The sequence below is a fragment of the Denticeps clupeoides genome, chromosome 20 (assembly GCF_900700375.1).
Source record: "Denticeps clupeoides chromosome 20, fDenClu1.1, whole genome shotgun sequence".
NCBI classification, from domain to species: Eukaryota; Metazoa; Chordata; class Actinopteri; order Clupeiformes; family Denticipitidae; genus Denticeps; species Denticeps clupeoides.
In genome coordinates, this window is record NC_041726.1 from 8,581,959 (window position 1) to 8,599,900 (window position 17,942).

The 17,942-nt window shown below is 47.5% G+C and overlaps 2 protein-coding genes across 47 annotated transcripts in view; one reads left to right on the forward strand and one right to left on the reverse strand.

Moving 5' to 3' along the window:
• Positions 1–4,309, forward strand: part of rims2b (regulating synaptic membrane exocytosis 2b) — a 47,938-nt gene extending 43,629 nt beyond the window's left edge. For all 46 annotated transcript variants that reach the window (XM_028963495.1, XM_028963500.1, XM_028963518.1 and 43 more), the window contains 5 exons: positions 1,639–1,780; positions 1,878–1,990; positions 2,199–2,300; positions 2,384–2,523; positions 2,613–4,309. In XM_028963495.1, the coding sequence (XP_028819328.1) occupies positions 1,639–1,780; positions 1,878–1,990; positions 2,199–2,300; positions 2,384–2,523; positions 2,613–2,822 (707 nt within the window). In that variant the 3' untranslated portion in view covers positions 2,823–4,309. The remainder of the gene's footprint in view (positions 1–1,638; positions 1,781–1,877; positions 1,991–2,198; positions 2,301–2,383; positions 2,524–2,612) is intronic.
• Positions 4,310–6,121: 1,812 nt separating this feature from the next.
• On the reverse strand, positions 6,122–17,392 carry lrp12 (low density lipoprotein receptor-related protein 12). Its single transcript, XM_028964720.1, has 9 exons — positions 16,872–17,392; positions 16,466–16,626; positions 13,056–13,112; positions 12,249–12,384; positions 10,915–11,117; positions 9,392–10,023; positions 8,108–8,577; positions 7,906–8,038; positions 6,122–7,816 (listed from the first exon to the last, which is right to left on the reverse strand). Exons 2-9 carry the CDS (start codon positions 16,560–16,562, stop codon positions 6,908–6,910), a joined length of 2,637 nt encoding a protein of 878 aa, XP_028820553.1. The 5' UTR covers positions 16,563–16,626; positions 16,872–17,392; the 3' UTR covers positions 6,122–6,907.
• Between the last annotated feature and the right edge of the window lie 550 nt (positions 17,393–17,942).

A 17,942-nucleotide genomic window follows, 5' to 3' on the forward strand; every position in this document is an offset into this window, starting at 1 on the left:
GTGTGTGTGTGTGTGTATTGTGTGTATCTCTGGTTAGTGTGTACGTGCGTGTATGTGTGTATTGCTATATCTCTGGCTAGTGTGTGTGTGTGTGTGTGCATTGCAATATCTGTGGCTAGTGTGTGTGTGTATTGTGTGTATCTCTGGCTAGTGTGTACGTGCGTGTGTGTGTGTGTGTAGCTATATCTCTGGCTTGTGTGTGTGTGTGTGTGTATTGCTACATCTCTGGCTAGTGGGTATGTGTATGTGTTGCAATATTTGTGGCTAGTGTGTGTGTGTGTGTGTGTGTGTATGTATTGTGTGTATCTCTGGGTAGTGTGTACGTGCGTGTATGTGTGTATTGCTATATCTCTGGCTAGTGTGTGTGTGTGTGTGTGTGCATTGCAATATCTGTGGGTAGTGTGTGTGTGTGAATTGCAATATATCTGGCTGGTGTGTGTGTGTGTGTGTGTGTATCTTTATCTCTGGGTAGAGATCCTTGTCCTAGAGAGCCTTTCCAGTTGCTGCTGCAGCATGTGCTGTGATTGGCTGGGGCACGGACAGAGACACACACACACCAGCCCCGTTCTGCTGAAGGGAAGGGAGAACGTTCTGCTGTTCCTCCTCAGTGAGCCGCAGGCGAGTCGTCAGGGTGATAAACGTATCGCTCGCTCGTGTGTGTGTGTGTTTGTGATCGGCGGATCGTTCAGCACCCGGTGGGTAGGATGGGCAGACAGGGTCAGGACGGCGCCGGTGGCGGCGGAGCCCCGGCCGTGCGCATGCAGCGCTCCCAGAGCAAGCTGAGCCTGTCGGCGTCGTGGGAGGCGCTCGCCGTCTACTTCCCCTGCATGACCTCCGCCGCAGGGGACGCAGGTAAGGCGGGCGGCGGGATCCGCTCCACCGCGGTCCACATGACCCGTCAGTCATCTACGCCGGTCGCTTTGTGCGGGTCGGTTGAGATTGATGTGATGCGTGACTTGTGATTGAAGCTTTTGTTTCTAAATTAAATGTCTGGAGGACAGTGGAGAAGTACAGAGGTGTGTTTTACTTACTATGAACTGTGTGTGTGTGTGTGTGTGTGTGTGTGCACAGTGTGTAATGATCAGTGATTTTTCGACTATGATTGATGATGTGGTGTATTTAGATTCTTTTCAACTGGTGAAGATGACCATAGTTCGTAAAGACACACACACACACACACACACACACACACACAGCTGTCGCTCAGAAGCTGGAGCTTCTACTTGGTCTCCAGCTTTCTGCTGCTGCCACCTGCTGGATAAAAGGACAAATTGCAACCAGCTACATTCACCTCCAACTGAGTCCAGTAACATATACACTGGATTAATAATTAACTGGGTGTTTATCATATATTTTACTGTTCTACAATCATTTACTATATCATATATTCATAATTATACACTGTTATTTATTCATAATAACCCCTGTGATGGAAATGACTAAGATAAAGGGACAAGTTGTTCATGTCTGGAGGAAACACACACAGACACACATATATGTGATATTTTATATACATAATGTCCAATAATTTTAATATATGACATGACTTCCTGGCTTTTGAACTTAGGGGCAGGAATCTGAAATGCATTTAATCTATTTATTTAGAGAAATGCAGTTCATCAACTTTTCTTTTAACAGAGGAGGGTAAGAAGAAGAAGCCGGTGCGTCTGGCCATCCAGCGCAGCGTGGAGACGGGTCTGGCCATCGAGTTTAAGAACAGGATGACCCGGCAGCCCAGCCGAGAGACGGCTGAGGACGGCGAGAACCCTAAACCCGGAAAGTAGGGATTCACGCCTCCCCTCCGCCAATCTTTCTGTTTTCCCCATTTATTCCACTCATTTCTCCTGTCATTTCTTCTTCTCTGCGCTTCTCTGAAGCCTCATCTTCCCTGGTGTGAAGATCTCATCTGACAGCCAGTTCACAGAGTTCCTGGATGGGTTAGGCCCCGCCCAGCTAGCCGGGAGGCAGACTCTGGCCACACCTCCAATGGGTAGGACCCTGTTTGGTCGTGATGTTTATATGAGGAAGTTTTATTCATTTTGAAAACAAAGTATCTCAAATGAACAACATCCCGTGGAATTTAGGGTCTTCGAACAACACACACACACGTCACTGAAATTCACTGAAGGTCCAACTAAATGTGCAAGGCATGTAGAAGACCTTGGTTGTCTAAACTCTTCTTCAAATTTTGACCTCAGGCGATATCCAGATTGGCATGGTCCACAGGAAGGAGCGGCTGGATGTGGAGGTGATCCGGGCCAGGGGCCTTGTGGGTAAACCAGGAAACAAGCAAACGCCAGGTAACCAACCACCTTCTGCTTTTGGATGTAGAAGTTAAAAGGTTTTTTGTTTCATTTTGTGGCTCTTGTTGTTTCCCGCTCAGCCCCCTACGTCAAAGTTTACCTGCTGGACAACGGGAAGTGCATCAATAAGAAGAAAACGCGCCTGGCGCGGAAGACGCTGGACCCGCTGTACCAGCAGCAGCTGCAGTTCGAGGAGAACCCAGAGGGGAAGGTTCTGCAGGTTCTGTACAAAACCAGCAATTTCTGCCGTTTATGTTATATGCAAATTGTTAATCAGACAATAAAAATAGATTTCTTCTTTGCTAACAGATCATAGTCTGGGGAGATTATGGACGAATGGACCACAAATCCTTCATGGGCGCCGCCCAGATCCTTCTCGATGACTTGGAACTGACCAACATGGTGATTGGCTGGTACAAACTGTTCCCGCCCACATCGCTGGTGGACCCTACGTTGGCCCCTTTAAGCAGTAAACCGTCCCAGTCAGCGCAGGGCGGCGGCTCCAACGTTCGGTCGTAGCAATGTGGGCTGCGGGTTGTTGTCACCATAGTAACAGCCAGCAGTGAAGAGTGACCGCCTGGGTGGGCCACGCCTCGTCGCGTCGCACTGCATGCTTCATGTCGTGTCTTCTGAGCCTGTGAGAAAGGAGGCTCCGCCCATGGTCACGCCCAACAGCCCCGCCCAAGCGCAGGCTGAGAGAGAGTCTGGCACAGTGGGCGGGAACAGAACTCAGGAGAAGCAGAGTGGGCGGAGTTCAGCGGTTCACTCGGGTTCTACGTCTAGGTCGAGAGCGCGGGATTAAAACGGCGGAGAGAACGGAGAACCGCAGCCCTGTTCTAAACAAAAACGTCCCGTTCTTTCCGTTCCGTTTTAGAGTTCCAGAAGCTCCACGGTTCTGCCTTTCTTCAGGTGTTGGGATTACTGATTGACAGCCTCCCTTGTCCACGAGGACCCCAACATTTGAGTTAGGCCCCGCCCCCAGCCCTGACATCAGACATGCCAGACCAAGCCAGTGTTGCATCGCTGCGGCAACAGAAAGGCCCTGTAACCCGTCAGCACAGGACAGGACAGACGCCTCGAACTTTTTGTCCGTGAAACTGTATGATGTCAGTTCAGATTTTTTTTTTATTTTATTTTATTATTTATTTTGCATGAAAAGCTGTTAGCCGTACAGACGAAAAATCAAGAAAAATATTTTCCTTGAGGCTGCAAAGAAAAAAAAAAGAGCTCGGCCATTTTCAGGAGGTTATTTTTAATAAAACTGTGCATGGATCTGACGCGAGTGAATGCAACATGATCAACTACAATGTGATGTCATTCTTTACACTATTCTGTGTTTTTACAGAACAGCCTGGAGACCGTCCCATCATGCATTAAAAAAAACAGTGGGAGGTCGGAGGGGAAATGAATGTGTGTGTTTTTGTGTATCGTGTGAAAGGTGCAGGCCTTAAGATAAAAAAAAAAAAATATTTCATTTCTTTTTTTTTTTTTTCGTTTTCTTCCTTCCCTGCCTGTGGCGTGGCCACGCCCCCGCCCCACCCGCTGCATCCGTTCATCCGTCCGGACCGAGCATGTCGAGATTCGCATGTTTTGACGAGGCGCCGCCCACGTTTGGAAGTTTTTGCACTTTGTTGTACCGTGCATGTGAAGCCCCTCCCCCTATCTGCCACACCCAGATAAACATTCCACCTCCAGCTGCTCATGGGAATTTCTGATTTTAATTCATTTTAATTAAAAAAACGAAAAACAAAAAAAGTAATAAATGAAAGAGAATTTTTTTATGTTATGGGGGTCGACTAGAAAAAAAAAGTGTCAGGTTGCAAGTATATTTTATTTTAATATTGTTCTAAAGAAAAAAAAACTAATTCCCATGGTTTGGAAGGCCGAAGGAATGACTTCATGACGGACGTTCTGTTGAGGGACGAATGGTACAGAAATGGGAAAATGCCACAATATGAATTTTTATGTGTTTCTTGTTTTGAGAAAATAAAAACTCATTCATACGACGACTGGTGTGTTTCTTCATGCAGTTTAAATGAAATATAAGTAATAAATTAAAATTATTTGATGAAATAATGAATAAGTGTTGCATTTTATAACGAGCTGCCACAACATTAAAGCCACTTGTGTCTAGATTGTGATGTTAGAATGACCACAGGTCTTGAGGAACATTCCTGATATGTTGGTCCAAGGACGGAGAAGCAGTTACTGTGTGAAATCCCATTAATGCTTCTGGAGTGGAGAGGGAACAGGATGAAGGAAAAGGGTGATCATCAACTTCCCCAGATCACAGTCTTCCCCAGATCACATGTCCTTAAAGGTCAAAATGAAGTTCAGTAGTGTGTGTGGCCTCCACGTGTCTGTAAGACCTCCCTACAACACCTGGGCATGATCCTGATGAGTTGGTGGATGGTCTCCTGAGGGATCTTTTACCAGACCTGGACTAAAGCATCCACCAACTACTGGACAGTCTGTGGTGCAACGTGATGTTGGTGGATGGAGCGAGACATGATGTCCCAGATGTGCTCAAAAGGGGCCAGTCCATAGCATCAGTGCCCTTTTCTTGCAGGAACTGCTGACACCCTCCAGCCACATGAGGTCCAGCTTTGTCTTGCATTAGGAAGAACCCAGGGCAAATCAGCAGCATATGGTCTCACAAGGGGTCTGAGGATATTATCTCAGTACCTAATGGCAGTCAGGCTACCTCTGGCGAGCATGTGGTGGTTCTATGCGGCCCCCCAAACAAATGCCACCTCACACCATTACTGACCCGCTGCCATGTTGCAGGCAGCAGAATGTTCTCCACGGCGTCCCCAGACTCCGTCACGTCTGCCACATGTGCTCAGTGTGAACCTGCTTTCATCTGTGAAGAGCACAGGGCGCCAGTGGAGAAATGACCAATCTTGGTGTTCTCTGGAAAATGCCAAACCGTAAGCACAACCCCCGCCTGTGGACGTCGGGCCCTCATACCACCGTCATGGGGTCTGTTCATGACTGTCTGAGCAGACACATGCACATCTGTGGCCTGCTCGAGGTCATTTTGCAGGCATCTGGCAGAGGTCCTGCTGCTGGGTGGATGCCGGCCTCCTCCACGTCTCCTGATGTACTGGCCTGTCTCCTGGTAATGGCTCCATGCTCTGGACACTACGCAAACCTTCTTGGTACAGCCTGCATTGATGTGCCATCCTGGATGAGCTGCACTACCTGAGCCACTTGTGTGGGTTGTAGACCCGTCCCCAGCTACCACCAGAGTAAAAAGTGACCAAAACATCAGCCAGTGGTTGCAGAACCACGCCTTTAATGGGGATGTCTTGCTAATTGCCTATAATTTCCTTTGTCTATTCCATTAGCGCAACAGGTTGTGAAATTGATTGTTGGGTCAGTGTTGCATACTTGATTTCACTTAAGTGTGATTGACTTGGAGTTACATTGTGTAGTTTAAGTGTTCCCTTAATTTTCTTAATGCTTCTTGACAACTTCTATTGTGTTTATATTGAACAGCTTATATTGTGTTTAGTGCTATTTGAGGATCTCAGAAATGTTGATTATGTCTCAAAAACGTCCAACTTATGAGCGTCTTAATGTATAAAGTTACTGAATACTTCACTCGTGAGAAATGGCTGAAGTTTGACAAAAACAAGGTCATTTCTATTATTTTTATTATTCATGAGTGTGAAATATCGGCCAAAACTCCACGCACTGCTTAATTCGGACGAGGATAAGGACCTGAGGATTGGCTGTCATGATTGGGAAAAGGCCACACCCACCCCGAATGAAGCCACAGCAAGTGGAGCAAGAACAGGTCCAGGAGACCACCGTGAATGACTGAATGCTCACGTTTTATTTTTGCAGTGCAGTAAACAGTTATGTATATTTATTTATATATATATATTTATTTATTTGGATTTTATTAACACCATATCACTTAAAAATAAGCACAAGACAAGTTAAAACATGCTTCTCAAGTTATCGCTACTGAAATGAAAAATAATTCATAATAAATACGCACACTCACGCGAGAACCTGCTGTACCGGAAACACTGAGGTTTACCAAAAACTGTAACGGAACAATAAATACGACACACACACACACACACACACACACGAACACGAGCAGCCATTTTTAACACTGGAACACCGTCGTTCGCTCTCTCTCTCTCTCTCTCTCTCGTCATGGTAAGAAAAAAGGCTTGTTGTGTTGAAATGGTCACAGAAGCACACACAAAAAAAGTCGTAGTGCCTCAACCAAACAAGGAGCTGCTACGTAGGAAAATCCGGGGGGGGGGGATTATTGACCCTTTCACCACACCCACTCGTACCGTTAAAACGCTGAAAGCTTATTTGTTTCTGGCGACCGTGTCTCGCACTCATCGCCGGGGCTACTGTAACGTCGGCTCAGAAAGCCCCCAGGGTGCGGCCAGGGGACCCGGTGGACTCGCCGGGCGGGGCATCAATAACGCCACTTAGCATGACAGTCTCCTGGCTTCTCTTAGCGCCAGGGGCTCCGGGAACGTCCGCGTTGCTGCTGCTGTTCCAGGCGGCCAGGAAACGTGAAGGGGGCGGGGCAGATGAAGCCAGGGGGAGGGGCTCGTGTTGTTCGGCGCTCAGCAGAGCAGCAGGGCTTCGTCGTCGCTGGCCTCCGTCCGGGACGTCCCCTCGCGGCAGGCGTCCGGAATGCGGGCCGTGTGGACCATTCCGCAGTGTTCGCAGGGGCCGTCCCGACCGCCACTGGCTCGGCCCCGCAGGGCGGGGTTTGAGGCGGCGCTCTGGGCGGACAGGTGACTGTGATTGGCGTCCGTCGCGTCGTTGTCGAGGGACGCTACGTCGGACGCGGGGATGAGCAGCTCCACGTCGTCCTCGTCCTCCCGCACGCCGACCGCAGCGCCACCCGCTGGCTCCAGCTGACGCAGCGGACTGTGATTGGGCCCTGTGCCGACTCCGCTTGTCCCGCCCCCTGAGCCACCAGAGCGACCGAGAAAGCGCACCCATCGCAGTCCCCGCGTAATTCTGCGGAGGGCATTACTGAATTGGCTCCGCCCACTGCTGCTAGAGATGGAGGAGCACTGCTCTGATCCAGAACTTTCCGCCAGGCTCTCAGCAAGGCTGCCTTCACAGCTGGACAAAGGGGCAGAGCTCGCAGTCACAGACACAATAGCCTCCACCGCAGTAGTGGGCGGGGTTTTCTGAGGCAGAGTTGTAGCCAGACCGCCCACAGCACCGCCCACATCCCTGCTGTGAGGCGGCTGCTCGCTCTCCGTGTCTGTGTCGTCAGAGTCGAGGGGTAGCAGACCCCGGTGGGATCCCAGTCGGTCCGGCTCGCGAGACGACCCCGCACTTCCGGAACCTTCCTCGGCGTCGGCCGAGACCAGCGCGAGGGAACCGGAGCGGTGGGAGCGCGTGAAGTTGAAGAGGCGTCGCCAGATGTTCCGGTGGCGGCCAGACGTCGGCAGGCGGATGGAGGTGAAGCCCAGTTGGGAGCGAACGGCTAGTCGGAGGTTCTCCAGGACCGAGGCCTGAAATACGTAGTAACGGAATTAACGAAATGAACCGAGAGATGATCCACATGAAGCTGGAACGTAAACCGAGTTCGATCTGGCCTCACCTGGTTCCCCGAGCAGACCGGGAAATCCTCCACTGGTGGTATAAGACCCTGAGCAATCAGCTGGCCATATGAAGGCGGGGCCTCGCGCCTCAGGAGCTCCGCCTCCACGCGAGACAGTTGAGTTTCGAACGACCTGGAAGGAGAGGCCCTTAGTGGCCGCGCTGCGTCCCGCACGGAGAATACTGGCGGCGAGGGAACGTACCTGCGCTCAAACATCCGGAGAGAGTAGAGTTTGCAGGTGCAGCCGAGCGCGATGACCAGCAGCAGGCCGCAGATCAGGCTGCCGATGACGGCGGCGGTGATGACGCGCGTGGGGACGATGACCGGACAGTTCTCCTCGTCGCTGCCGTCGCCGCAGTCGTCCTGCGCGTCGCACACCCAGCTCTCGAACACGCAGCGGTTGTTCTGGCAGTGGAAGTTTCCGGGCTGGCAGAAGAAGCAGTTCTTCTCGTCGGAGCCGTTGGGACAGCGGTTCTGGTAGTTGCAGCGGTCGGAGCGCGGGTAGCAGGCGCCGTTGCGGGAGCACGGGAACTCGTCCTCCTGGCAGGTGCTGCAGTTGAGCTCGTCGCGGCCGTTGGGGCAGTGCCAGTAGCCGTCGCACCGCTGGGCCTCGGTGTAGCAGCCCCAGTTACCGCCACATGGGATCTCCCAGGGCAGGCAGAACCCGTCCACCTGTTTTACCAGAGCGCCGGTTAACCCCCAGATAACATCCCATATACCCTCTAATAACATGAATTTAATTCAAACCCCACCTTTTTTATAATTCCCATCATCTATGGGTGGTAGTAGCCTAGTGGGTAACACACTCGCCTATGAACCAGAAGACCCAGGTTCAAACCCCACTTACTACCATTGTGTCCCTGAGCAAGACACTCAACCCTGAGTGTCTCCAGGGGGGGACTGTCCCTGTAACTACTGATTGTAAGTCGCTCTGGATAAATCTAAATCTATCGGTACTGTAGTATAGTCTGTTTTTTATTAAGGCCAACTTAGGTTTTTGCATTTACTGGACTTTATTTATTAAGGTGGTAGTAGCCTAGCAGGTAAGACCCTGCCCTAAGATCCAGAAGACCACAAAGTCCAACTTTGAACCAGGTTCAAGTCAAACTTACAAAGAGAGCCCAGAAAGCCAGCAGATGCCCAATTAAAATATAAGTGGAATTGAATAAAAGAAAAGGACATTTACAATTTAAAGTGAGGTTTCTGTGTAGTTAAAATGTATGTGCATTTTATTTTATAACGAGAAAAAAGAATGCAAAGAAATAATAATTTTGACGTCTCTATATTGCAGAGACGTTAGTAGGCAGCTAGCTATAACCCACCCTGTCTTGTAATACCACTGAGTACCACCAGAGGTGATAGTGAATTCTAGTTCACTAATCAAAGTACCGCCCCTTTTTTCCTTTCTAGTAGTATGTCTCAAAACTCCAGCTAAAACACCCAAAAGCCAATAAAATATATTAATAAATAGGATTAGCAACCCCACCTGGTAGGTCACATTAAAGCCTCGTGCTGCGTTGATCTTGTCAGCATAGAAGTGCACCCGGAGCTGCCCCGAGGACGACACCACGGCCACGGGGGCGCGGGACTCAAAGGCCGTCAGAAGGCGCAACAGCCGGCGCGGGTTCTCCTCCAGGCCATCGTAAACTTTTACATAGTCGCCATAGCCGGTGCCGTCCAACTTGAAGTCCATGAATCGCAGGACCACCTTGCGGTGGTCGCCCGTGTCAATCAGCCAGGTGCAGTTGCTGCCGGGGGGGTAGAAATCGGGGTAGTTGGGCGAGCTGAAGGTGCCGTAGAAATTGCGCAGCCACTCGCCGCAGGTGGGCACGTCGCAGTCGATCTCGTCCCCCAGGTCCTGGCAGTCGATGCTGCCGTCGCATTTGAGGGACTCGGGCAGGCAGGTGTAGACGCGGGTGTAGCGGGACAGGCAGGGGAACTGGTTGTAGGCGCACGGCTGGAAGGAGAAGAGCGACGACGGGTTGGGCTGGACACACAGCTCCTCGTCTGAGTTGTCGCCGCACTCGTCCATGCCATTGCACTTCCACGTTTCCGGAATGCACTTCCCACTGGAACAGTGAAACTGATCCGACTCGCAGAAAAGCTCCTCCAACTTTCCTAAAGAGTGAAAACAATAAAGTATGAAATACCTAGATAACTTTCAAACTAGGGACACACCAATTATTGCTGATATTATCCTCTTTGACTAGAATCGTCCAATTAGGCGATATTTAATTCCAATTTTACTTCCCTGTCACCAGGGGGCGCCTAAGTACCCGTGCCACTAATAGACATCCCTAATCCCTGCTTAATGTTTGGAGTTATAAATATTTCACTAACGGTTTGTTGTTTAAAAGGTTTAAATTATTAAAGGTAATTTCTTACATAAATATGATTTAAGGCATACGGTGAGACTGAATTAAAACACAATATAACTTACTACCTATATATAACATTAAATATACGTATATTTAATGAGCATTCAAAAATGTTCTTGACTGTCTTCTGTGTGAATTTTTTTTTTTAAAGAATAGAGACTTTTCTGAACAATAAAAAAACCTTCTATTCATAGAACTGTGTGAATTGCAGGTCAGGATCAGATGGGGTCACCAGGCTGCTTTGTGGGGACTTCCTGACCTCACATCCACCACAACACACCACACAAGAGCGGCATTGTGGGGCGCGATGGCCTTCCTGACAATTACTCTGTTTTCTGTGGTGCAGGACTGTTCCGACGTGGGTTGTGGAAAAATGCGGAACGCCTCGGACTGCATTTTGGGGAACCTACAAGAGTCTGTCATTACTCTGGCCGCAGCCTCGTTATGGTCCTGGACGATTGTCTTTCATTCTTCACCCCACCATGAGACCAGACCACGGCAAACCACACCGACTAAAACCATGAAAGCATCAGAAAGCAAAGCGCCGACGCGGAGAGAGACGGACAACTGGCACGTGACACTCTGTATGTGGGTGGGGACAGTGTCCAGTGGACGTATTAATAGCCCCTACCTGTTACGTAAGACAGTCTGAAGCCCTTGCCGGTCAGGCTGTCGTCAGAATGGAACTTAATCCACACGTGATCCTGGGAAGAGATGTACGGGGCCGGGATGGACGAGCCGCAGGCCCGGTAGCCGTCCAGGTTCTTGTAGGAGCCGATGGAGATCCAGTCCAGCCCACAACGATGGGAACTCTGGATCTCAAAGTCCTGAAAGCTGTTGAGAGAAAAACAGACTTCAGTTATTCACGCTCATTCCTCACAATACAGAAATAATAACATACACCATATCAGCCATAACTCACAAGTTTAAAAAAATCCATGATCATCTCATTACAATTGACCATGGCAGTAGCTGGACTGGTTCTATGGTTCCAAACAACTTTAGTTCCTCTCTCAGCTCTCAGTTAAAAGTGCTAAATGACACTGCAAGGTTCACGTCTTCAAAGATCCTTTGTAAGGTTCTAAAACACTTTAACAATTATTAATGAAAAACTGGTGAATATTAAACGGTCATATCCATGCTGTGTCATTACCTGCTTTTTAACAGCAGGAACATTTCTATAAACACAAACTAACATCACAAAAAAAAAAAACTCTATTTACAACTCTTCACCTCCACTATGAACTAAGGAACGTTTACTTGCTGTAGTCGCTGACAGCGCCTTGTCAATTCTCCAGCAATTACTAAAGAGCACATGGCATCCAGGATGTGTCTAATAGTGAGCAGCAGTAGCAAAGACTCCTACGTCTTTATCCTTCAATTCATCAAAAGCTAAAAAAAAAAAAATAATAAAAATCCTGTCGCCTGTGCAAACAGGAGGGTCTATTTTTACTCTGTAACCATGGACACTGTGCTGGAGAGGAGGCGAGTGTGTAGAAACGATGCCAGGCAGTTTTCAAAGGGTGGGACGAAAAAAAAACAAAACTGATAACTATGGTGATCCATCATCAATACACTGGTATCCAGTATTGCGCCATTTTAAACTGTAATGTTAATTTAGGGAAAATATTCTGATGCTTTTCTTTGGTTATCACGTTTGCATCACAGAAAACCATGTGTCCCTGAGCAAGACACTTAACCCTGAGTGTCTCCAGGGGAACTGTCCCTGTAACTACTGATTGTAAGTCGCTCTGGATAAGGGCGTCTGGTAAACGCTGTAAATGTAAAAATGTAAAATGTATGTATTGAACATCTGAGACCCAACATTATTGTAAATTCATCATTAACGTGTGCTCTTCTGATTCCCAACCCTGGTTGATGATGCACCTTTCATCCCAGTAGAAGGGCTGCGCAGATATTTTATTTTAGAATATACGGATGATTGAGACGTCCGCCACCCGGTACCTGATGGTGATGATCTCTCCAGGGTTGGCTCTGATGTTCCAGCTGCAGTTGACGCGGGAGGGGTACTCGAATGGCCAACCGGGGCTGGTGATGACCCCACTGGACGCCCTAATCTGTTCAGCAACATCTCCACAGGCTGAACATACACACAGACACACAGACGAAGACTTAAGCTACAGATGTTACGTAAACAGATAAGCAGCTCCTCTCTGCAGCTCCACTTCTGTTATCAGCTGAACACCAACCAGCTCGACAAGCACCATGACAACAGTCAGTGGTGCAGAGCTGCAACCAACACCTTCAACATACATACATACACATATACATATCCTGTTCTGGATAAATATTTCATTGGCTGGTGGGCGCGCATTAAAACCCACAAACTGTGCAAATATAAATGACGTTTTCAAGGCTGCCCACATACTGAGACAGAAGAAGGTTCATTTTAAACCATCCAACTGAGAAAACCTGCTATTTGCCAAGACTTCTGGTGGAATACCGCCCCTTATTAGGTGGGAGTATAAATGCACCAATTGGCAAAGGGTGACAATCCCTTTAAACAAGCCCAACAACATATTCAGTGCTGCCAAATAAGACCAATGTGTAATGTGTCTCTATGGTGCAATGTGATGGATTTTCCTCATTGGTGCATTTATACTCCCACCAAAAAAGGGGGCAGTATTTCACCAAAAAGGACCATTTTGTTGCTTTTTTGTTGTGTAATCTTACACTTTGCCCTTTAATTTAGCTGATTTGCTGCAAAAGACCTACTGACACCATCACAGTCGAACGTGGAGACAGACTCACCGCTGGTGGCGCCGGACACGTACACGTTCTCATTGTGCTGGGAGCTGACTGCACTTCCTGGAGGGGAAGCAGAAGAGGACACACTGTTTGGTAGAACACTCATCTGGAGAACCTCCCCCGAGAAGCTGCCTGACATGGACCACCAGTCAAGTTACAGAGCTTGTCCCACAATGCACCTCATCACGCAGTCAACACATCCAATCGGGTTGATTAGTCAGTGGTAGACGGTTTGATTTAACAGACGTGTGATTGACTTGGAGGTACATTGTGTAGTTTAAGTGTTCCCTTTATTCTTTAAGCAGTGTATAATATCACATTAATAGTAGTTGAAGAATTTGAATCATTTGTTTGAATATTGCTCATTAATCCAGCACTTGGACATTTACAAATGAGTGTTGTTGTGGTATGATGCATCCTGATTGGCTGCTGAATGGACTCTGCCGAGATAAGGCATAATGCCTACATTCATAACAATACAACAGACTAACACAGTACCGCACAACACCAAAACAGATTTACCATGCCAACCCAGTAGAGGTGTGGACCTTGTCACAAATTGATTTCGATTATCAATGGATCACAATGCATCCCATACATTTTTCTACATGTAAAACGGCTGGTTCAGGCATCCGCGACGTCAGGCGAGCACATTTGTGTGTTTTGAATGGGCAGAGCGAACACTAGGCCGATTCTATTGGTCGCTGGAAAATACGTTGGGGCACTGCACTCATGTTGGCACTACTTTTTAATTTTTATACCGCTCATTATTATATAATCGATTATGTTCTGCACTGCACCGATGCAGGACCGTCCACGTATTCATCGCAATGCATCGATTATCGGAACACCGCTACGTCCCATACAGTCCTGCTGTTATTGTTTGCAGACATTCAGACCCTAAGTAAGTTGTAAACTGGTTCCAAACCTTGTGGAAATTACAAGGTTCATCTCTCAAATGGAGACCAAGAGCTTCAAGAGTCACGAATACTGACACGCTGCTTATCCGCTGCGACAAATCCACATCCCTGATGGGAGGAATCTCCAACGCTCTGTAATTACCGGGGTGTGACTCTCTCTCTCTCTCTCTCTCTCTCTCTCTCTCTCTCTCTCTCTCACACACACACACGCTCTGGGTGCGGCGTGTTAGATGGAGCTGGGACGTGGTTAGTTTCCCATGACCCGATGAGCATAAGACAAGTCCAGAGGTGCGGTACAAATAAACCAATGTAAACATATCCCATGATTCATTGCACTATCCTGGAGAAGAAAAGAAAAAAAAAGATAATTGTAGACTCCACTGAAATGGCTGGGAAGGGCAGAGCTTCGAGACTAAAGAGTTACGGATGGAGACCCTGTAATTATCCATAAGCGGAACGTTCTGGTTAAACACGTTCCACCAGGACAAGTCCTACACCGACCCAGCATGACCTCGCCTGGACACATAATCAGTAATATTCCTGATAGAAGAAATATGTTTCTACAACAACACCGCGGTCAGAGTTCAGACTGACATGAGGAGGTCGGCAAAAACGTGCGGCCCCGGAAGTGTCCAGCGAGAGGACAAGACAGGGCAGCTCAAGTGTGTCCCCACTGAGACTCAATTATACACAGGAGCAGGGCAGCATGGGATAGGGTGAGAGCGCACGTCAGCATCCCGGCAGTTCATCCCGGATTATCTTGCCGGTGAGAAGCAGCAAGCTCGTACTCGCCGGCAGATTCCTGCTCCGATTGGACACAGAAATGGTCAATTTTCATAAACTGTGACAAAACAGGATAAATAACCCATAAAAGTGTTTCATTTAAAAAGTTTTAGCACTTCTGCTGGGGCTGCAGTGTCATTGATTTGGAAATATATATTTTTTCACACATTACAAGGAAAATTCAATACTGTGTGCAAACATTATTTAGACTATAAAACTGCATGGATTAAAAATGCATTCTCGTTAACAATCAGTATTTGGTTTCATTATGGACCTGATATTTTTGCACTGAGAATGAATTTTTAACCCATACAGTTTTACTGTCTAATATTTTCTGTACACAGATTTAGAATTTTATGTTTGAAAAAAAAACAAAAAAAAAAACACACAAAAGTACTTCCATAAAAGACCAATTTTTTATGAGATTATGAGAACACACACATGCGCATGCATAGCAGGACCTACATATGGCGTCGGCGGTGCCACACGTGACCTTCCTCCCCCGCAGCACATGTTGAAGAGCAGCTGCTGCCGGGTGGGGGGTTATTTATCAACCCAACAGGCTATTGTGAAATGTGAAGCATATGCTGATTGGGGCAGGGGTGACACTGGGGTGAGGGGTGACAGTTAAGTCGTCCCCGTCTCTCTCTCTCTGGTGCTCTTTGTTTCAGTGGGTGGAAAGGAAAAGTGACGTTAAATCCCATCAGCGCCGATCAGCCAGGGACGAGGTGATGAAGTCAAGAATGATGAGCCCAAACCCCAACGATGGCCTCCACGTCACCAGGGTCCGTTCAGATCCATCATAACAACGATCTAACCATCAATCATCATCAGCATCATCAAACAAAGGCTTCAGTTTAAAAAAACACTAATCGCTACGGCGATACACAACGCAAGACCAAAGGTCCACAATCTCACGTCACGATTCAAGGAGACAGAATTTATCCTATTTTGAAGCTATAAAAGACCCAGACTCAGGTCTTTATCAGGTTCTAGAAGACTCATCTAATAAACAACAAAATCAACAAACGTCAGCCGTACGGGTGGCGGCAGGGTGCTGATCCCCGGAGAGATGATATACCAGCGCATAAACAGGATCAGCGGTACATCATCATAACATCATCTATGACCTTAAGATGATTACAGATGAACATACACCATTATTATTATTAATACACACTAACCCTCACATTTATTTCACACATATCACCATATTTAAAACAATCAGCATCATCGTCACCAAAAAAAAAAAAACATGACAACAACAAAAGCATCACTGCTTAGACTTAGAATACAATTACATGATGTTTTGGTATTTTAATAAGGTCATGTGGTATATATAAATAATTACACTGTGGTATGTTATGGTTTGTTATTAAACGGTAACATACCGTAGTTAAAATATGGCATATGTATCTTCTGATATATTACAGTTCGTTAATCTAATGTGATATATTATGACACTGGTATACTATGGTATATTATGGTCTGTTATTATATAGTAATATATAATGGTGTTTTGGTAAAGTATGGTATATGTATGTTCTGATATATATTACAGTTTGTTAATTTAATGTGATATATTATGATACTGGTATAATATGGTGTATTATGGTCTGTTATTACATAGTAATATATTATGGTGTTTTGGTCAAATATGGTACATTACAGTTTGTTATTAACCTCTACTGTATAAAATTCAGTACTCACCAGTAAAGAGGATGCAGACTGTGGACTGAATCAGAAGCCATGAGAAGACGCGGCCGGGGGCCATAATAACCGGGGGGTTCAAATAAACGCCCGGCATCGGAAATCCAGCCCAGGGGGTGGGGGCGAGTTGATCTGCGGCCGTCCGTCCGTCCAATGTCCACCTGCTCAGAAACAGCCACACGGACAAAAAGAAAAAATCAAAGAAATGTCCGGGGAGACGGCCGCTCATGTCCAGAGAAGGTCGCGACGCCACACGTATCCATAAGACACCGGTGTATTGTATTTCACTCCCGGTTAAATAACACGCCGGTTGCGACTAATACGCTGATAAATAGAGTTCGCCTTGGAAGTAACGCGTGAAAAATACGATTTTTTAAATGTGTGCCAGAGGACGGAACAGACGTACCGTCCAGCGGTCCGCTTGAAGGTCCTGGAGGCCGGACCGAGCCGCTCAGCGCCGACGGAAAACAAAAGAAGCTCCCCGGCTCCCGAGATCACCCTTTACCGAGGCCACGGGGCCGTAAAACGGACGCGTGTTATCTCAGCTCGCCGCCGCCGTTTGCTGGAGGCTCGGCCCCTTTGTCCATCATCGCAGTTGTCGGGAGAGTGGACGGGCCCGGCCTGAAAAGCCCCGACCCCGGCCTCGCGTAGCGCGCCCGACCGCCTCGCCGAGCGGAAAAACAGCCCCCGTTTCCCCGTTAGCTGCTAATGCTAACGCTCCGTTAAAGAAAGAAAAACGACGCGACGAGCGCGCCTCAGGGCTGCGGGAACGTCCAGAAGAAACGTCCGACGCCGGAGCTCCGCGCAAACCCGGTCAGCCCGTCGCCCCAATCCGGCCCAGGACACCGAGACACAGGACCATCGTCCCGCTGAGGCCGCGGCGACTGCTGACTGTGCGCCGCCCCTCTCGCCGCGGGAGGGGGTCCCCACTTCCACTCATTCGTTCACGTTTTTAAATGGACTGACTTGTTTTTTTTTTCTTTTTTTAATTCCGTTCATTTTCGCTGCTCTTATCCCACGTTTTGCAGTGACTATGCACATTTACCACTCGTGGGACTATTGAAAGGATTTATCGTTATACATTTGTAAAATTATTACATACAGTACAGGCCAAAGGTTTGGAGACACCTTCTCATTCAACGTGCTTCCTTTATTTTCATGAAAATTTACATGGTCAAAGGGCGGCTATTTTGAAGAAACTAGAATATAAAACATGTTTTCAGTTATTTCACCTTTTTTTTGCCAAGTAAATAACTCGTAGTTCAATCGTAGTTTTGATGCCTTCAGTGAGAATCCACCAACGTAAATGGTTTTCTTAAAAATGTACATTAGAAAACGTTGCCCACATGCTGCATATGTAATAGCTCTTCAGAATCAGCCATTTCTTTGTGACTTTGCTCCTCAGGGGTCAAAGAAAGGAACAATAGAGTGTAGCTAATGCACGTTGTTAAAACAAACTAGCAAGTTTTTAGTTAAC

What these genes read in the sequence shown, in the direction of transcription:
- lrp12 (XM_028964720.1), bottom strand. Translation starts at nt 16,562, where the DNA reads ATGCCGGGCGTTTATTTGAACCCCCCGGTTATTATGGCCCCCGGCCGC. An exon ending in AGTCTGCATCCTCTTTACTG is followed by an intron (nt 13,113 to 16,465) that starts GTGAGTACTGAA and finishes CTTCCCCTCCAG; the next exon opens with GAAGTGCAGTCAGCTCCCAG. An exon ending in CTCCGGATGTTTGAGCGCAG is followed by an intron (nt 8,039 to 8,107) that starts GTACGTTCCCTC and finishes CTCTCCTTCCAG; the next exon opens with GTCGTTCGAAACTCAACTGT.